The sequence below is a fragment of the Aristolochia californica genome, unplaced genomic scaffold, assembly GCF_029961685.1.
Source record: "Aristolochia californica isolate CCGP_79_NKW_82.1479 unplaced genomic scaffold, dmAriCali1.0.hap1 SCAF_3, whole genome shotgun sequence".
Lineage (NCBI taxonomy): Eukaryota > Viridiplantae > Streptophyta > Magnoliopsida > Piperales > Aristolochiaceae > Aristolochia > Aristolochia californica.
This window is the reverse complement of record NW_027181992.1, coordinates 19,925,524-19,947,765: the sequence shown is the minus strand read 5'-3', so window position 1 is coordinate 19,947,765 and position 22,242 is coordinate 19,925,524. Positions and strand designations below refer to the sequence as shown.

General features: G+C 42.7%; 1 protein-coding gene across 1 annotated transcript in view; it reads left to right on the top strand.

Annotated features, from left to right (window-relative positions):
• Positions 1 to 464: 464 nt before the first annotated feature.
• The window catches only part of LOC137959444 (uncharacterized), a 28,198-nt gene continuing 6,420 nt past the window's right edge, over positions 465 to 22,242 (top strand). Inside the window, exon 1 of the mRNA XM_068806819.1 lies at positions 465 to 772. Coding sequence (XP_068662920.1) covers positions 465 to 772 — 308 coding nt within the window. The remainder of the gene's footprint in view (positions 773 to 22,242) is intronic.

The window sequence follows — 22,242 nt, the reverse complement described above, 5'->3', positions numbered from 1 at the left end:
AACAAAGATACATCTCAATTGTCCGATTGATGACCTCTGTCTGACCATCAGTCTACGGATGGTAGGCAGAAGAGAATGCTAACATTGTGTTATGGACTCCATAGCATCAAGAGTGGCGAACCAGAGAAGAGAGTAGATGGAGTAAACTTGTATTTCAGTACCTTGGTGGTTTAATTGTAATTTGAAGTTCAATAAGGGTATAATTATAATTATAGACCTTTGACATTTCCCTGATCAATTTAGGGTGTCAAGTGATTGAAGGAAAGACAAGTATTGATCAATTAGATTAGACGAGATCAGGTACTCTCTCTAAGGAGGCCTAAGGTTTGAGCTCCTTCAAAGGCTCACGTTCCTACATCATTGGGCATTCTAAGACCCCCAAATCCTTCTCTTCTTCGTCAACCAATCTGGAAGCTAGAGGAGATTGCCGGGTGACTCGATCCATGGCAAGAGAACCTAACATCATGGTATCAGACAGGACCACCATTGGCAATTCCTCTTCCCTTGCAGAAATTCAGAATTTTATGGAAGAGAACCATGCTGATCTACAATCTCAAATCAATGGCCTTGATGGCAAATTTCAGATGTTGCTATCCCGAGAGGAGGAGGGCTTTGCTCAGCTTTCCACCCAGATGGCTTCTTCGTCATGCACAGCAGAACATCACCACCCTCAGCCCCCGCCACCACCTCCGCCCCCGCCACCACCTCCGCCCCTGCGCCAAACACCTCCACCTCGTGGCGGCATCAATTCAACAACCCCTACCGTGCCCAGGTACACAAAGCTTGATTTTCCAACGTATGATGGGTCTTCGGACCCTTTAATGTGGTTACACAGGTGTGATCATTTCTTTTCCAATCAAGGAACTCTGCCCGAGGGCAAAGTTCAATTAGCTGTCTTCCACATGCTCGATGAAGCGCTTATGTGGTTTCATCAATTCAAAAACAAGTTTGTGGTCTATGATTGGGAATTTTTCAAGGAAAATTGTATGCTACGGTTTGGTCCTCCGCTTCACAGCAACCCAGTTGGGGATTTGGTTAATTTAAAACAGCTTGGAACTATAGAACAATATCTAAAATTGTTCCAAGAAAAACTTGCTCGTGCAAGTCATTTGGTGCGACTTGAACTTTATGTCAGTTTGTTCATTGCTGTCCTTGTGGAACCACTTCGCCTAGAAGTGGAATTGGAAGCCCCACCTCCCTAGCCCACACCATGAATTTGGCAAGAGCATTGGAAACCAAACAGTGCCTCTTTCGAGATTTATTAACCAAACGTCCCCCATGGCAACCTCGCCCACAGCCCAATGTCCCTTTTTCCACTAACCCAAGGCCTCAACCCCACACTCCCTCTCCAACACCACCACCAGCCTTTAAACCACCACCTGGATTTATCAAACGTCTTACAAAAGCAGAAATTGATCAGAGAAGGGCTCAGGGACTATGTTTCAATTGTGATGAAAAATTCGTAAGGGGCCATCCATGCAAAAGACTCTTTTGGGAAGAAATAGAAGACCCATCAGAGGATGACTTTCAGGAAGATGTGGACCAAACCGAGGAGGAAGAACCAGAAATCTCCCTCCATGCAATGACAGGCCTGCACAGCACAAATACGATGCAGGTCCACGCCACCATGAACCATCATATTCTGCTAGCACTGGTGGACTCAGGCAGCACACATAATTTTATAAGCAGCTAGGCAGCACAACAGTTGGGTTTATCACTACAGCAGAAGTCAGGAATATCAGTCTTAGTGGCTAATGGTGACAAGGTGACCACTGTCGGTTTCGGTTCAGCAGTGCCCTTTACTATTGAGGGTCACTCCTTTGTAGCGGATTTTTTGGTCATACCACTGGCTGGTTTCGACCTGGTATTGGATATTAAATGGCTACAACGATTGGGTCCGATCTTTTGGGATTTCCAATCCCTTACCAAGAGTTTTACACTGAACAGCCATCCGATCACCCTCCAGTGCACTAGCGCCCAGCGCCCATGCAGCCTCCAAACACTTTTCGTGACTCCTTCAAAGGGGGATAACTTAGCTTCATTGTTGGCCGAATATGCGGATTTATTTTAGGAACCTGCAGACCTTCCACCCATACAAGCTTGTGATCACAGAATTCATTTGAAGATGGGCATAGAACTAGTGGTAGTGCGTCCCTACCGCTATCCACATGTGCAAAAAGATGAGATAGAAAAGCAATCTCAACAAATGCTCCAACAGGGTATTATTCAGCCTAGCCATTCTCCCTTTTCATCCCTAGTATTGCTGGTAAAAAAATTAGATAAATCTTGGCGCTTTTGTGTGGATTACCGTGAACTCAATGCTCACACCATCAAAGATAAATTTCCATTTCCGATGGTAGATGAATTATTGGATGAGCTACATGGATCTCAATTATTTACTAAGTTAGACTTGAAATCTGGGTACCATCAGATTCGGATTTATTCGGAGGATGTCGAAAAAACTGCCTTCCGCACCCACCATGGTCACTACGAGTTCCTGGTGATGCCATTTGGGCTATCCAATGCCCTGTCCACCTTTCAAGCGCTTATGAACGAGGTATTTCACCCTTTCTTACAGAAGCATGTCTTAATTTTTTTTGACGATATACTGGTCTATAGCAAAACTTGGGAAGCACAATTGCACCAATTGAGACAGGTTTTCACAATTCTCCGAGCACACCAATTATTTCTCAATCGAGCCAAATGTGACTTTGCCACTTCCGAAGTAGCTTATTTGGGGCATGTGATCTCTACCTCTGGGGTGAAACCAGACTTCAGCAAGATACATGCTGTTATGGAATGGCCCACACCTCAATTCTCACAGCTTTGAAAGGGTTCCTTGGTCTTGCAGGGTATTATAGAAAATTTATCAAATAATATGGTCAGCTGGCAGCACCATTCCACAATTTATTGAAGAAGCATGCCTTTCAGTGGTCTCAGTTGGCGAACTCCTTGTTTAACCAATTGAAACAGGCATTAGCGTCAACTCCAGTTCTACAATTGCCAAACTTTGCCAAAAATTTCATAATAGAATGCGATGCATCTGGGGGAGGTATAGGTGCAGGCTTGCAGCAACAGGGACACCCCATTGCTTACTTCAGCTGCCATCTCACTCCTCACCATCACAAGTTAGCCACTTATGAAAGGGAACTCATCGGTTTGGCCAAAGTTGTGCGGCATTGGAGGCTGTATTTGTGGGGCATCCGGACAGACCACTGTAGCCTCAAATACTTATTAGAGCAGCGCCTTACTACATCCCCACAACAACATTGGCTCAGCAAATTAATGGGATTCGATTTTTAGGTGGAATACAAACTGGGTTATCTCAACCGTGGGGCAGACGCCTTGTCACGTAGAGAACTGGGGGATTCACACCTGCACGCACTGAGCCACCCCAGGTCCCTTTTGCTAGACACAATCTGTCAGGATACTAGCCATCATCCGGATCTCTTTGCCTTACAAGCTCAAATCGAGAACCATTCCAAGGACAATAACTGGACACTACAGGAAGGTCTCATTCTATATAAAGGACGCATATATCTTCATCCTTCATCGGCACTCCTTCCTGCCATTATTGCCTCCTTTCATGATAGTACACATGAGGGCCAGCATAAGTCATACTTCTGCCTTAGTCAGGAGTTTTATTGGAGGGGTATGAAGTGTCATTGCTGATTATGTTGCCGTGTGCAAGGTCTGTCAGAGGAATAAGTCTGAATCCTTACAACCCGCCGGCTTGCTCCAGCCACTTCAACTTCCTTCACAGGTATGGGCAGATCTCTCAATGGATTTTATCGATGGTCTTCTTCCTTCTGCAGGGAAATCTGTTATTCTTGTTGTGGTAGACCGGTTCTCAAAATATGCCCACTTTATGGCCCTCAGCCATCCGTATACAGCCACACAAGTCGCTCAGCTCTTCATGGATAATATTGTCCACCTCCATGGACTTCCAAAGACCATCACTAGTGACTGTGATGCTATATTCACCAGTAAATTCTGGGGGGAACTATTTAAGCTCCACGGCTCCAAGTTAGCCTTTTCTTCATCATACTACCCTCAGACAGACGGCCAGACAGAGGTGGTTAACCACACATTGGAGATGTATTTTCCGTGCTTTTTTGGGGACACTCCCCGACAGTGGGTTCCTTGGTTAGCATGGGCAAAGTAATGTTATAATACCTCATACCACACTGCACTGGGTACTACCCCTTTTTGAGTCATTTATGGATGCGAACCCCCGCACCTACTTTCTTATGAACCGGGGTCTTCTCGGGTAGCAGCATTGGACCAAGCATTAGCAGACAGAGATGCAATGCTTGCTCAGGTCCGCCTTCAGTTACAGTGTGCACAAGCCACAATGTAGCATACTTATGACAAAGGACATTGTCCCCTTTCCTTTGCACCTGGAGAATTTGTTTGGCTCAAACTTAAACCATACCGCCAACTCTCTCTTGCAGCCATTCCAGGTTCTTCACCGTATTGGCACAGTGGCATATCGTTTGAAACTCCCACTAGACGCCAAGCTACATGATGTCTTCCACGTCTCCCTTCTCAAGCCATTCAAGGGAGACTCTCCACTACTGCATACCCCTCTGCCTCTGCTCAAAGATGGCCGCTCTATGCCCACTCCCGCATAGATCCTTCAAGCAAGGCGAGTTAACAACGCATGGGAGGTTCTCATTCAATGGAGTGACGAGGAATTGGTGGAAGCCTCTTGGGAGACACTCGAGTCCTTCCATACTCTATTCCCCACTTTCAAGCTTGAGGACAGGCTATTTCTTCAGGAGGGGGTGATGTTATGGACTCCATAGCATTAAGAGTGGCGAATCGGAGAAGAGAATAGATGGAGTAAACTTGTATTTCAGTACCTTAGGGGTTTAATTGTAATTTGAAGTTCAATAAGGGTCTAATTGTAATTATAGAACCTTTGACATCTTCCCTGATCTATTTAGGGCGTCAAGTGATTGAAGGAAAGACAAGTATTGATCAATTAGCTTAGACGAGATCAGGTACTCTCTCTAAGGAGGCCTAAGGTTGGAGCTCCTTCAAAGGCTAACATTCCTACATCATTGGGTGTTCTAAGACCCCCAAATCCTTCTCTTCTTCGATAGCCAATCTGGAAGCTAGAGGAGATCGCCGGGTGACTCGATCCATGGTAAGAGAACCTAACACGTTGTGCCCTCCAGCATGAATAGTTCTTTCTAGAATGTACTGGTAAAGATCGGATCTCTGTCATTGGTAATGGAGGTAGGCATCCCATGTAACCGGACAATATTATCCATAAAGAGCTGAGCTACATGAGCTGCAGTGTAAGGATGCACCAGAGGTAGGAAATGGCCATACTTTGAGAAATGATCAACCACTACAAAGATAACGGATTTGCCGGACAGTGAGGGAAGGCCATCTATGAAGTCCATGGAAATATCTGACCAGACTTGTGATGGCAGCTGAAGTGGTTGGAGCAACCCTACTGGACTTAATGATTCCACTTTATTCCATTGACAAATCTGACAAGCTGCCACATAATCAGCTATACTGCGCTTTATACCCCTCCTATAAAATTTCCGACTTATCCGAAAATATATATTTTTTTTGGCCCTCATGTATACTGTCATGGAAGGAGGCTAAAATGTTGCAAATATGTGCGGACGTGTGGTGTAGAAAGATCCAGTTTTTGAAGAGGACCAGACTATCCTGAACCGTCCAATGTTTTTTCGATCTCCCCTGCTGCATCTCATGATATAAAGCAATAATTTTCGGATATTGTTGTGTCTCATCCCGAATAGAATCCAACAAGAGACCTCTGGGCTGACTGATTGCATATAATTGCAGCTCTAGAATGTCCCGACGAGATAAAGCATCAGCCCCCACATTCAAACTCCCAGGTTTATACTCCATGGTAAAGTCAAACCCCAAAAGTTTACTTAACCAATGCTCCTGCGGTGAAGTAGTGAGGCGCTGCTCAAGCAGATACTTGAGGCTGCAATGATCGGTGCGAATCAGAAATGGGTGCCCCTAGATATAAGGCCGCCAATGCTGTATTACTTTCGCTAAACCGATTAGTTCCCTCTCATAAGCTGCTAATTTTTGGTGGTGTTGGCCAAGTTGGCGGCTAAAATAAGCCATCGGGTATCCTTGTTGGTGTTACACCGCACCAATACCGCCCCCTGAAGCATCACTTTCCACCACCTATGACTCATCAAAGTCCGGTAGCAGCAAAACCAGTGCAGATGATAAGGCCTCTTTCAACTGCTGAAAGGAATGAGCCGCTGTCTCCAACTAGGTAAAGGCGTTTTTCTTGAGTAGGTTGTTGAGCGGTGCTGCAATCTGGCCATAGTTGGGAATAAATTTCCTGTAATACCCAGCTAGGCCCAAAAATCTCCTTAAGGCTGTAATGGAGGTGGGAGGAGGCCAATCTATGACAGCCTGAATCTTACTTTGGTCTACCTTCACCCCAACTGCTGAAATAACGTGGCCCAAGTATGCCACTTCTGAAGTACCCATAGAACATTTGGACTGATTTAAAAGCAAATGATGTGAGCGGAGAAGAGTAAATACCTGGTGAAGGTGCTGAAGATGCTCTTCCCAACTGTTGCTATATACCAAAATATCATAAAAAAATACCAAAACGTATTTCCTCAAGAGAGAGGAAAACACCTCATTCATGAGGGCCTGGAATGTGGAAGGCGCATTTGAGAGACCAAATGGCATCACGAGGAACTTGAAATGCCCGTGGTGCGTGTGGAACGCAGTTTTCTCCACATCTAATGGATGAATGTGGATTTGATGATAGCCAGACTTCAAATCTAGCTTGGTAAATATAGTAGCACTGTGTAACTCATCTAGCAACTCATCCACCATTGGGATGGGAAATTTATCTTTAATGGTGTGAGAGTTGAGTTGCCTGTAATCCACAAAAAACCTCCATGACTTATCATGCTTGTAGATCATTAATACTGGGGAGGAGAAAGGAGACCTGCTTGGCTGAATAATTCCATGGGTGAGAATATTTTGGCACTGCCTTTCAATTTCATCGTTCTGTAGGTGAGAGTAACGGTAACGCAGCACCATTATAGGTTCAATGCCCGTTTTCAATCGGATGCGGTGATCACAGTGCCAAATAGGTGGAAGAGCAATAGGTTCATGAAATATATCCTCAAAGTCTCTAAGTAATTAAGATAACTTACAGTTGTCGGTGCTATGGAATTGAACAACCCGAAGTGTCCAGGGCACTGGTTCCTAGGTGCCATGCAATGTGATCTAACGGTGGTCCTCTGTGAAGGTCATGGTGAGAACCTGAAAATCCCATAAAATAGGCCCCAAGTACCAAATCAAATCCTAACAGTGGAATCACCAGGAAATCTGCTATAAAGGAGTGTCCCTCAATATCAAAGTGGGTGGCTAGAGATATGCCCACACTGGTAATTTTAGCCCCATTGGCTACTGAGACAGAGAGGCCTGTCTACTATTGGATGACTAACCCAAGTTGTTCGGCTGCTGGCTGACTGATGAAATTATGCGTGCTGCCAGAGTCAACTAAAGCAAGTAATTGTAGATGATGTAACTGGGCTTTAACTTGCATGGTGTTAGAACTACGCAGGCCAGTCATGGCATGAAGTGAAATCTTTGGACCCTCTTGGTCTGTCTCCACAATCTCTTCCTCTGGTAGCATGTCCTCACAATCCTCCCACAGACATATACTGAATAATCTTTTGCATATGTGACCCTGGACATACTATTCAACAAAGTTAAAACAAAGGCCCTTGACCTTTCTTTGATCCATTTCTTATCTGTTCAATTTTTTGAAGTAAGGAGTTGGTGGAATAGAGTTAGAACTATCTGGGCGCGGTGCTGCACTGGCTCCAGAACGTGGAGGCCCAGAATATGGTGCTGGTGCAGTGGCATTGTGCCTTCCTGGCCAAGCTGGTTTTTTGACCAGTGAATCCTTCAGAACTCGCTGCTTATGCTCAATTGACCTGGATAAATTCATAGCGTGGTCCAAATCTGTAGGACCATGTAATTCAATTTCCAATTGCAGAGCTTGTGTCAAACCACCAGTAAAGATGTGAACATACTGGGTGTGACTGAGAAACTCATTAGCGTGGGCCAAACGTTCTTGAAAGGTCTTTTGATACACCTCTAGTGATCCATTCTGCTTATAATTGATTAATTCGCCCAATGGATTGCTACTAGCTGGAGGACCAAACCTCATCATGCATGATTGTCTAAAGGTTGTCCAATCCTGAACCAATTGGTCATTTCGGAATTGGTGGTACCATAGGAGCGCTTCATTGAGCATGTGGTATGCGTATGTGTTTTTTGATGATAAAAGAATTGATCACACTTGGTTAACCAAATCAAGGGGTCCTTAGACCCATCATATGTAGGAGAATCGAGTTTGAAATACTTGGGAACCGTATTTGGTCCCTATGCGGCAGGCCCCAGATGGGGATTGTTATGGCGCATTGGTGGTGGTGGCTGGAAGTGATGGTGGTCCTGGTGGAGAGTAGGCTTCCGGTGGTGGTGCTCATAGACCACTATCGTCTTGTCGCCGGAGGAGGGCTTGGATGGTGGCGTCCATGGATTTGATGGCCTCATATAGGTCAGATGTGGTCTGACGCACCTCTTCAAGGGATTGAGCCTGAATGTTTGTCCTCTGGCAATTATCTTTGACTAATTCCCGCAAATCCTCAGGGGAAGACAAATCCCCAAGGGTGGACCTGTCTGATACCAAGATGTTAGGTTCTTCCCGAGCCATGGATCGAGTCACCCTTCTTTCCTCTCTTCCCTCCATATTGAATCTTGACTCTGGAAGAGGATTCTTGTTTCTTGAACGTGGAATGATGGAAATCATAATTGAATGATTGAGCTTTGAAGGAAGCTCGACCTGGACCTCAAAGGGAGAATCCAACCTAGACTTCTGAGGGAGAATCTGACCTGTTTAATTCTAATTTTCTCAATACTTACTTTCCTTCACCTTGACGTCCCCATAAATAGGGTTGAGGACAGAAAAACAAATTAGACCCATGGGTCAATTGGTTCATGCCATATTACATCTAAACTAAACCAAACCAAACCAAATGGAATTACATTAAAAGTAAATTTACACAATTTAATTCCTATGCCTGTGGATAACTCATGATGCTGTGGAGTCCATAACATTGACCAACTCGATAAGGTCATTGTGGGGGTTGGAAGATGGGTGGGGAGCCCCTGGGTGGGTCCACGATATATTGACAGATGTGTAGAGATTTCACCCTTGTAAGTTGGTTACCCTAATTTTCTCTTTATATATGGTGGAACCGTTGTTAAGGTTTGATCAACTTGATGATGATCATCATCCGAGGAGCATTAGTTGCGGCCGAGGGAGGTTAGAGATAAACAACACATGTAAGTCTCACCTTGAAGTGAACCTATATAAATCTCTTTGTTGTTCTCGTTCTTGCTTTTGTCTTCTTCTCCGATTATTATAAGTTGGAATATATGATGTAATTTGGGTGCCACTGATGTAATTAGTTTACTTTTCCTGTCTCTTCTTCACTCTTATTTGAGTAAAGGGTATACTTGTAATATTGGTAGTTTTGATACCTATAAATATACCTTATAAGGGAGGGTTTGGATCAAGTCCATAACCTTTTCTTCCTCTTGTTTTCTGTCAATGTCTTTTTCTCCATGACCTAAATCATAGTCTAGAAAATCAACATGGTATCAAGTCATTGATTTTCAGGACTCATAACTATGGTTTCTTTTTAGAAGTCCAATTTTTTCTCTTTATCTTTTTCTGTGTGCCCTTTTATCTGTTTTATCTACTACCTCTACAAGAAAATATCAATCTGATTTTTAGCCTGTATTTTGTCATACACAACGTTGGTGCATAGGGTATTATAGTTCTGCCAAAGATATATTTGATCTTCCTTTATTTGGAAAGATATTGTTCTCGGTTATCCTCTCTACACATCAATCACCAACACCACTATGTTGCCTTTTTTGGATGATGAGTTAGTATCTTGCTCCTTTATTGATTTTGGAAACCGAGCGAGCTCTATTTTTCTGCTTTAGTTACTATTTTTTATCCAAGTTATCCCATTGCCGTTGACAGAGAAGACAACTCTACCGAACTCATCTTCTGCCATTTTATTTTATTTTTGTCCCTCGACCCATTCGGCTTACCATCCTCAGCTGAAGCCTCCCCGTCACTACCTCGGTTGTTGTTGGTTCTACTGATCCATTAACAAAAGAAGTTTCCATTAACTTTGTTTCATCTAGCTTGGCCTTATCTTCCAGAGACGTGCTCGTTGGAAAATCTAGAGACATTATTTGTGCCAAAGATGATGACTTCTCACGGTGAGGAAGTTGCCGAGCATTCCTTTCTTGCCAATAATATATTTTCTCTGTTAGGGAAGATTTATGGTTGATTCTCCAAGAGATATCTTCTTCGCTATTTTAGGGAACTTCTCAAGATAAAGTTTTTGTCCAGCACTAGCATTGTCGTCTCTGGTTTTTTGCTCTGTTCGGAAGTGTAGATGATGACTACCACTCTGTTTAGAGCCGCATGGGGAAGATGACCTTGTTGCTTTATTAATTTTTTATGCTTGTCTATGGAGATAGCATTTTCATTCTTCTGAGCTATTGTCCCTTTGTTCAGCAGGCTGCGGGGAGGAAGTCGGAAGCTTTGTTTGACCACAGGAGGAAGATGAAGGCATTGTTGATAAATTTTTCCTAAGTTAGGAAAAATTAAACCAGGGCCAGGCCGAGTCTGTTCTGACCGAGACCCAAACCGAGAGTTATCTATTTCACGGGCTTAACCCAGCCTGTCGGGTCAATCGAGTCAACCTGGTCCTAGTCAATTTAGTGAGTTAACTCAGCCAATGCCACTTATTTCATGCCTCGGTTATTCAGGTCCAATTTTTACACATATTTTGGTTTGACTCGATAATTTTTTTTCTCTGGCTTGATTATTATTTTGAAGAATTGACAAATTATTCATTGGCCAACATATTTTTTGGTAGAGATATTTGCATTGGATTATTTCATGGGTCATTTTACAAGGATTATTTTGGTTCGTGTTATATGGGCCCAAGCCCATTACAGCTGCTGCTATTATGTCTCATTGGATGAGACATTATTATTGAAGAAGAAGTGGCCTCAGTATATGTTACATCACCATGATGGAGGAGCTTATTACTACTACCCGTAAGGACATCTATGTTATTTCACCATGATGAAAGAGTTTATTTCTAACTCTATGTTATACCCCCATGAATTGACATTTATTACTCCTACAACTTGAGAGTCATTGTCCTGTGGAGTGACACAGTGATGGAGGATTTTTTTTATTACACACTACCTCCATTAATAACAGTGGCACAACCTATAGAAGATAGGAGTGTGCCAAACATCCAAAATGTGTTATTTGATTGGATTAAAGAGAAATGTCATACGACTTGAAGTGATTTTACTATCACTTTTATTATGTTAGCTGGGCCTCATCAACGAGAGCACTAGTGTGAGGCGGAGTGTTGGAAGATGTGCCACATTATACCAAAAAATATTTTATACATTATTTATAGCAAACTGGGAGTTCATGCTATTCTCTCACCTCCAGCTTGAGGGGTAGTGTTGGAAGATAGGACCCAAGCCCACATGACTAAGGAAGACCCACATATCCATGTGTGATGGAAGATTGGCCCAATACCATAAGACCAAGGAGGACCCACATATCCAAGAGAAGTGGAAGATTGTCTCAAGACCCATAAATCAAGGCGAAGGCCCACAAATCCATACAATGATGTCAGGATGGTAAATAAAGAGTCATCTCATAGAGATGGCATTGATGTAATTAGGTTAAAGTTATAAACCTTAAGTTCAAGGGTATTATTGTAATACAATAGTTTCATTAATCTATAAATTGAGCTTTAGGGGAAGGGTTAGGATCATTAAGTCCATAACCTCTTCTTCCTCTAGTTTTCTCCCAATGGGTCTCTCTCACTTTTTCTTCTTGAGCTAAATTCATGGAGTCCTGAAAATCAACAAACTATATTCTATTTCGCTAGGGTTAATCCACTGGGTCAGGTCAATCGAGTCAACCCGGTTCGGGTCAATTCATTGAATTAACTCAGCCAATGCCACTTATTTCATGCCTCGGTTATACGGGTCCGGGTCACAAGGTTTATACCTAGTTTTCCTGTGACTCGGCTATATTGGTATGATATCTTACTCATTTAGACTCAGTTATTTTTCTTCGACTGATTATTATCGTCGATTATTACTAGGATTTGGTGCAACTTCCTTATTTATTGATGGATTTGCTGCAGACTATTTCATGTGTCCTTATTATTCTTAAGGACCTCTATTATTTACCAGTTATCCGCTACTATACAACTGCACATATGGTGCATGTTAACTGGACATCGGCCCATTTTCGCTGCTGCTATTGTATGTCTTTGATTGAGACATTACTTTTTAAGAAGAAATCTTCGGTTGATTGCCTTGGGTTCATTATTTGCTCACTATTGTTGGCATTGGTTTGTTTGATACAAAATTTGAATTTCTTAAAAAATTAAATCACATGGTGGCCTTAACATCGTATCTGCCTCTTTACCCATTACCCACTACCCTTTGGTAGTCTTTCTCCTACCATCCTTTATTTGACTCTCAGTTACCCTTATTGGCCAACCCTTTTAAAGCATTGCTTTGGTTGTCCCTTTTATTCATATGGGTGTTTGAAGTCCATTGAGACTATTTATTGGTATCCATGGGTCTTTTATCTCCGTCTTGTGAATGACAAGCATTACCCACTTTAGTGATTATTTTCAATATATTCGTTCGAAATCCTGGAGTTTGGTTTTGACTTATGTTTTATCATCCATTTTTACCTTGTGAGTGTTTGTGTCTAGTTTCGTACTTATCCTTGGGATACTGTGATGGAGGAGATTATTACTACATTTATGTTATTTGGTTCAAGCTAGGATCTTTGCCATTACCTCCCAGCTTGAAGGGGGTGTTGGAATATATGATGTAATTAGGCACTGATGTAATTAGTTTACGTTTCCTGTCTCTTTTTCACTCTTATTATGGTGAAGGGCATACTTGTAATATTTTTAGTTTTGATACCTATAAATATACCTTATGAGGGTTCATTCCTTTTGTTTTTTTGTCAATGTCTTTTTCTCCATGACCTAAATCACAGAGTCCTGAAAATCAACATTATTATTGCTCTCATTAGTTTGGAATTAAGGCGTCTAATTCCAAACATATCTCTCTTCCCACTGTTTTCACACGTAGTAGTATAAGGTAATGGAAAACAAAGTTCAATAAGGGAAGAGGCAAATATTTATCAGATTTTTCATTTTTGTTTTCACTAAACAAATTTTTAGCAATGTGTTGTGAAAGACAAGACCTATGCTCTTTCCAACAGATTTTGGAAGCATGAATTCTCATCATTCCGAGCAAAAGTATATCTCCGAGGGAATTCTTTCATCCCCATCCTCCCCCCCCCCCCCCACCCACCCACACATTGTATTGCACGGCTTGTGAAACCCGCCAAAGCAGAAAGAACAACCTAAAAGCCCAACCGAAGCAAGGCCATAACCATAGGGGCCGCTAACCATCCTATAAACCATCTCACCGACTTTAAAAAGTGTATCATTGAGTGCTCTTGCCACCATCAAGCTCCTATGTTGGGTCCCATGCAATTGCTCGACATTTGAAGCCCATGCCCTCACGGTTCCACACCTCATCAAGATCATCTTCAAGGTGTCCAATCAATTGATGGCATACACAATTGGTTCCCTCCTCTCGTTTTGCTCCCACTTCAAAGAAAACCTCTTATGCAACCTTTCCACTCTCCTCTCACATTGTCTTCAACCTCCAATCACTACACCTGCCTCACCTTCTTAAGAACCCCTCATGCTTGGCACTTGCAGTCGCAAGTTTCCCCAACTCTCAAGAACTTTTCATAGATACGACGAGCTCTCTATTCCAGAGCTATAAAGATAGCGTTCCCAATCAAAACCCATATTAGTTCAAAGAACTGTGGGTCTTGACAGTTATATATCTACAGTCACAAGAAGTTCAATGACAATCTTCAAAAATGACTTCTACAGGCTAGGGGTGGGCATGGGTCACGTTGGGTTTGGGTTTCAAAAATTTGACCCAAACCCGGATTCCAAAACTAGAACTTGAAAAAATTCAATAAACCCAAAATGTCAAACTTGATCTTGGCCCAATCAATGTCCTCATCTCATTCCCGTAAACCCTAACCCAACCCATCTTCACCCTGTCCCCATGAACTTGACCCATCCCCACAAATCCGACCTATCCTTGACCAGCCCCTACCCTTTTTTAAATCTCCATCTCATCCCCTCGGGTTGGGTTTTGGGGAAACCCGTCCTTGACCTGAAACCTAGTGGGATTTATTTTCCGCTTCATCCCAACCCACTGGGCAAGCATTCAGAACTTTATTTCTTCTTCCGAGGCAAACCTTGTTGTCCTTCAGGAGAAAAAGGCTTCTTCATTAGCTCATACAACTATACAGGACATTTGGTTGTCCCATGATTTTGAGTGGACTTGACACTATTGGCTCCTTTGGTGGTATCCTTCTTATTTAGGACACTTGGGTTCTTGAGGTTTACGATTATGTCCAAGGGACTTTCTCCATCGGTGTCAAGGTCTTGACAAATGTACTGGAAGCAGTTGGTGTCTTGTTGGAGTTTATGGTCTGATCTGTTATCACAATTGTCAATTCTTGGAGGATCTTCTTAGTATTTGTGAGCATTAGAAACTCCCTCTCCTTCTTGTGGGAGACTTTAGTGCCACTCGATATTGCCATGAGAAGAAATCCTCCCACCCTTTGAATCGCTACCTCTATGCAACGGTTTTATAATTTCATCAGTGTTTGTGATCTTGATGAAATTGCTCTCGCTGGGAAGTCCTTTACTTTGTCTAATGGACGCCATCTGCCAATTTTATCTAAATTGGATCATTTCCTAGATAATGAAGAATGGTTGCAGCTTTATGACAATGTGACTGTTATCGACTCTATAGCATCACGAGTTACCAACAGGCATAGGAATTAATGAATGTGTTTTTCAATTTCCATGTAATTGTTTCTTGGTTTGGTTTTGTCTTTGGTTTGGGTTGGTTTAGCATTTATTGGATTGAACCATTGACACAAGGGGTCTTTAGCATTTTGGACGTCCTCAACCCTATTTAAGGGGACGGCTAGGGTAATGAGAGATAGGAATTGAGTCTACTTTAGCTAGAGTAAATTAGATAAATAGGTCAAGACCTCCTTCAAGCTCTCTCCTGTTTTTCCCCAATTCTTCTTTCCGAAATTCAATATCCATCAATCCCTCATTCAATCTCAATGTCAAGCAAGGTAATGGAAGGAAGAGAAGAGAGGAGGGTGACAAGATCCGTGGCTCGTGAGGATCCTAACAACGAGGTATTAGACAGGTCCACCCTCAGTGATTCCTCTTCTCCAGAGGACATACTTCAAGTACTTTCAGAACTTCAACAACGATCCACTCTTCAAGGTACTGAAATTTCTGACATCAATAATACATTACATACACTGGAATCATCTCTCCAAACCGTCATCAAACAACTTGCTGCACTTCAAGCACCAACGCCTCCACCAGCCACCAATTTTCAACCACAACCAGTACCTCACCAACAATTCACGCCACCACCAAATCCACCCCTGCTCCAACCAATGGTTTCCATGGCTACTCACACACAAGGACCATCCACGGTTCCAAGGTACTTTAAACTTAACTTTTCTACATATGATGGCTCTAGAGATCCTTTACTGTGGTTCACGAAATGTGAACAATTCTTCTATCATCAACAAATAGTGGAAATGGACAAGGTTACTTTGGCCGCCTACCACCTGCTCGATGAAGCGCTCATGTGGTTCCATCACTACCGAAATGTCCATTCCATTCAGGATTGGCTGCACTTTAAACATGCTTGCTAGTTGAGGTTTGGACCTCCAGCTAGCAGCAACCCAGTGGGGGAATTGATCTACTATAAACAGACAGGCACCTTAGAAGTTTACCAAAAAACGTTCCAAGAAAGGTTGGCCCGAGCCAGTGAATTTGTTCCTCCTCACCTACATGTTCAGATTTTTAATGCTGGATTGACAGAGGAGGTTAGATTGGAAGTGGAATTACTTGGTCTGACAAATTTGGACTCAGCAATGAATTATACTAGAGGTGTGGAACACAAACAGAGAGTTCTAAAAGAGTCTTTACACCGAAAACCATTTTGGAACAACAGAATACAGGGTACTGCATTTGGTCAACGTTTTGGGTCCTCTGCCCCTAACCGAGCAGATCAGGCTACCAGTGTGCCTCCACACACTATGCCACGTAAATTTTTGACTAAACAGGAAATGGAAGCTAGAAAAACAAAGGGCCTATGTTTTAATTGTGACGAACAGTTCCTGCCAGGACATACCTGTAAACGATTATTCAGTATTGAACTGTTGGAAGAAGATTCAGAAGAGCTTCCTGAAAATGAATTTGTTGAAGAGGTACAACAAGAACCAAAGCTCTCCCTCCATGCCATGCATGGCCTGTGTAGTTCTAATACCTTGTAGGTAAAGGCCAGGTTACATCATCTCATGCTACTTGCTTTAGTGGATTCGGGCAACACACATAATTTTATCAGTGAACCAACCGCGCAACAATTGGGATTGGAAATTCAACAACAAAGGGGACTCTCAGTTTCAGTGGCCAATGGGGCTAAAATTGCAAGTGTGGGGTTATGTGCAAACACCCCTTTCACCATTGAGGGACAATCATTTCAGGCAGATTTACTAGTCTTTCCCTTGGCTGGATTTGATTTGGTGCTCGGGGTCAAATGGCTTCAGTTATTAGGACCTATATTGTGGGACTTTTAGGCTTGGACTATGACATTTACAGCACCACAGGGTCAGATTACATTACAAGGTATTGTGGCACATGTACCTAATGCACTTCACACTTTACAGCTTCAGCACAATGGTGATGGTCTGTTAGCTCCTTTACTTACAGCATTTGCGGATTTATTTAATGATCCTACGGGTCTACCACCAGTGCGTCATTGTGATCACCGCATTCGTTTAAAGTTGGGAACTAATCCAGTAGTGGTGCGGCCTTATCGTTACCCGCATATACAAAAAGATGAACTAGAACGACAGTGCATGCATATGCTCGCTCAGGGTGTGATCCAGCCCAGTCGATCTCCTTTTTCCTCACTAGTGTTACTAGTACGTAAAAAGGATAAATCATGGAGATTTTGTGTCGACTATAGGCAACTCAACTTGCAAACAATTAAGGACAAGGTCCCCATTCCAGTCGTGGACGAGTTGCTGGATGAGTTACATGGTGTTACAATTTTTACCAAATTAGATTTGAAATCGGGCTATCATCAAATAAGAGTTCACCCAGCAGATGTGGAGAAGACTGCGTTCCGCACACATCACGGTCATTTCGAGTTCCTCGTCATGCCCTTCGGTCTCTCCAATGCACCCTCCACTTTTCAGGCCCTCATGAATGAGGTATTTTCATCACTTCTGCGCAACTATGTGTTAGTCTTTTCTTATGACATTCTGGTCTACAACAAAAATTGGGAAGAACATCTCCACCACCTCCATCAGGTATTTACCATTCTACGCTCTCATCATTTGGTTTTGAATAAATCAAAATGTTCTATGGGTACATCTGAGGTGGCATATTTGGGCCACGTCATATCAGCTGTGGGCGTGAAAGTTGACCAGAGCAAGATACAAGCAGTAACAGATTGGCCGATTCCCACCTCCATCACAGCATTAAAGGGATTTTTGGGCCTAGCGGGATATTACAGAAAATTTATCCAATCTTATGGCCAGATAGCAGCACCACTCAACAACCTTCTCAAAAAATATGCCTTCCACTAGTCTTCTTTAGCGGAACAGGCCTTTCACCTGTTAATGGAGGCCTTAGCCTCAGCGCCAGTCCTACAATTACCAGATTTTGAGGGAGACTTTGTGGTGGAAGGTGATGCATCTGGGGGAGGTATAGGGGCAGTGTTACAACAATTGGGACGCCCCATTGCTTATTTCAGCCGTCAGTTGGGACAGTACCACCATAAGTTAGCTGCATATGAGAGGGAATTGATTGGGTTAGCCAAGGTTGTCCAACATTGGCGACCTTATCTCTGGGGACGACCATTTCTCATTCATACATATCATTTCAGCCTCAAGTATCTTCTTGAACAGCGCCTCACCACATCCTCACAGCAACATTGGTTAACTAAACTCATGGGCTTCGATTTTACGGTTCACTATAAGCCAGGTAGTTCGAATTTGGGGGCTGATGCTTTATCACGTCGGGATAATTCAGCTACACAAGTTTATGCTATCAGTCACCCACGTTCACTGGTATTAGATTCTATTCTTGAGGAAGTACATCAATATCCGGATCTCATGTCATTATATCAGGATATTCAACAGGGGACAGCAGCTCCTCATTGGACGATTCAGGATCGTCTCATACTCTACAAAAACAAGATTTTTTTGCATCATACATCCCCACTTCTTCACGCCATCCTGTCCTCTATCCATGATAGCACACATGAGGGTCAACAAAAAAAATATTTCTGAATCAGTCGGGACTTTTACTGGAAGGGCATGAAGAGCACAATTGCTGATTATGTAGCTGCTTGTCAGATTTGTCAACGAAACAAGGCCGAATCTTTAAGTCCGGCCGGCCTATTGCAATCTCTGCAACTACCGTCTCAAATCTGGTCCAACATTTCCATGGACTTCATTGCTGGCCTTCCCATTTCATCAGGTAAATCTGTGATGTTCGTCGTCGTTGATCGATTTTCAAAATATGGTCACTTCATTGCTTTGGCACATCCATATACTGCTGCTCAGGTCGCTCAATAATTTATGGACAACATTGTCCGATTACATGGAATTCCCTCATCCATTATCAGTGATAGGGATGCCATTTTTACCAGTAGCTTTTGGAAGGAATTATTCAAATTACAGGGCACCCAATTGGCATTTTCATCTGCATATCATCCACAAACGGATGAACAAACAGAGGTCATCAATCACACGATTGAAATGTATCTTCGTTGTTTTGTGGGGGATTCACCTAGACGGTGGGTGAAATGGCTTTCATGGGCACAATTTTGCTATAACACATCTTACCACACAACACTGGGAACTACACCTTTCAGGGTAGTTTATGGCAGAGATCCACCTCGTCTATTACCATATGAACCTGGGGCATCTAAAGTCGTCACTTTGGACCAAGCGTTAGCTGAAAGAGACGCTATGCTCACTGAGGTATGTACTCATCTACAGGAGGCCCAACACTCTATGAAACGCTATTATGATAAGAAGCACCGGGAGGCATCTTATTTCCTTGGAGACTATGTGTGGTTAAAGCTTCAACACTACTGCCAACTGTCCCTGACTGCATCCAAGTGCCATAAGCTGTCTCCAAAATATTATGGTCCATTTCAGTTATTGGACAAAATTGGGCCCGTGGCATACCGCTTGCAGCTACCACCGGAATCAAAGATCCATAATGTATTTCACGTCTCTCAATTGAAGCCCTTCCAGGGTGACTCACCCTTACTATACACTCCACTACCGCCACTACATGAGGGCAACGTCCTTTCTATTCCAGTTCAGGTAGTACAAGCACGCCACATTCAAGGTGATTGGGAAATTCTTGTCCAGTGGGCAGATACCGACCCCAGTTACACCACATGGGAGCCGTTATCAACATTTCGGCTCTTATATCCTTCCTTCGAGTTTGAGGACAAGCTCTTTCTCCAGGAGGGGGGTGATGTTATGGACTCTATAGCATCATGAGTTAACAAGAGGTGTAGGAATTAATGAATGTGTTTTTCAATTTCCATGTAATTGTTTCTTGGTTTGGTTTTGTCTTTGGTTTGGGTTGGTTTAGCATTTATTGGTTTGAACCATTGACCCAAGGGGTCTTTAGTGTTTTGGACGTCCTCAACCCTATTTAAGGGGACGGCTAGGGTAATGAGAGATAGGAATTGAGTCTACTTTAGCTAGAATAAATTAGATAAATAGGTCAAGAGCTCCTTCAAGCTCTCTCCCATTTTTCCCCAATTCTCCATTCCGAAATTCAATATCCATCAATCCCTCATTCAATCTCAACGTCAAGCAAGGTAATGGAAGGAAGAGAAGAGAGGAGGGTGACAAGATCCATGGCTCGTGAGGATCCTAACAGTGACTGGTAGAGTTCTTGGGTGCACGCTCTTTGATCATGGACCATCATGGTCGACACTCATTTCGGTAGTTAGGGCCCCTCGCCATTTTGTTTTGTCAACTCATGGCTTAGTCACATTCTCTTTCAACAATAGTTTCAAATGGCTGGAGTGACTTTGATGTTCATGGGCCTTGTGGCTGGCACCACCCTCAAAAGCTCAAGGCTTTCAAGCAGCACCTCAAATCCTGGTCCTAGGGGCGCCTGTCTCAGTAGTTTGATGAAAAGAGCTCTCTGCGCAAGCAACTTGCTATCCTAGTCGCATCCGAGGAAACCCGGTGTCTCTCTTCCAATGATTTGGCTCATCGCTTTTCCTTTCAGAACCAACTTCAAAATTTTTCTAACAACTCATAGTTTACAATGTAACAAGTTGTATTTATTGCTTCAACACAAAATTTATGAGGCAAGTTATATACATGTAAAATAGTTATTTCCATTTCAATTAGTGTCCTATTCTTTCTCTCAACAACACCATTTTACTGAGTTCGAGGAGCCGAAAATGGTATGGTTTATACCTTGTTGAGTTGAAGAGTCCTCGAAGTAAGAAATCTCAAATTCTCCTCCATGGTGATTCATAATTTTAACCATGCCACAACCTTGTTCCTTTTTTATTTTTTCACAAAATATTGCAAAGGTTGAAAATGCATCAGCCTTGTTTGCTAGGAAATCTATCCATGTGAACCTAGAATAGCCATCCATAACCACATGGGTGAGCCACTATCCATTTAAGCTTAAGGTACGGGTAGGTCCACGTATATCCATGTGGATTAGTTGAAGAGGTCGAATGGTAGAGACGGTTTTTGGATTGAAAAGAATTTGTGTTGCTTTCCAAGTTGGCAAGCATCACAAGGTTTTTCCCTAATGAATTTTTGACTTGTTAGTCTCCTCACTAAGTTTTTCTTTGCCAATTTGTTTAAGGAGAGATTCTTATATGTCCTATCCTCTTATGCCATAACCAAGACTCATCTATGTTTGCACCCAAAAAAATTGAACTCGATCACTCTGGAGGGATGATTGATCATTCCATGTTAATTTTGCTTGCCTGGACAACTATGATGGATCAATCTCTGTAGGATGATCGATCACGGTTTATAGCATGAAATGGCCAAGTCTTTGATGATAGATCAATTTGCTATGGTTGATCCTGTTAAGTTGTGGACCCTAATGAATGCCTTATGCTGAATCGGTACACAGATCGACCTTAGAGGTAAGGTCGTCGTGTGGGTTAGAAAGGGGGCGGGAAGCCCCCGCCAAATCCATGATATATTGACTGGTATCTCATTAAGGGTAGTTTGAGGATTTCACACATGTAATCCGGTAGCCCTAATTTTCTCTTTATATTTAGGGGCACCATTGTTAGCGTTTTAATCACTCTAAGGAAGATCATCAGTGTTAGGAATAAGATGCCCTAATTCCAAACTAATGAGAGCAATAATAATAATTGTGAAAGAAAGGAAAAACAAGCATGAGAACAAACAAGATTTATACAAGTTCACCTCAAGGTAAGACTATGTCTCATCTTCTGCTACTGTATTAATCCACTATAAAGATGAAATTGTTTATATGACAAATCGCACACACTTACAGGTATTTTTCTCTAACCTCTCAGAATCCAACTCTAGATGCACCTCGGGATGATGATACTCGTCAAGGGGATAAAACCCTAACAACAGTGCCCCCATATATAAAGAGAAAATTAGGGTAGCCGGATTACAAGTGTGAAATCCCCACACTACCCTTAAATATGTTGTGGACCAGCCAAGGGCTCCACCCTAGAACCCTCAAGAGGGGGGTTCCCCCCCCCTTCCAACCCCCATGATGACCTTACCACGAAGGTCAATACACGCCAGAGGGTAAGGTGTTAATTAGGGTCTACAACTTAACAATCTCCTACTTGGAGACTAATCCATTATCAATATCTCCTCTGTAGTCAGAATAGCTTCTCAATCCTTAGAGAGAAGTC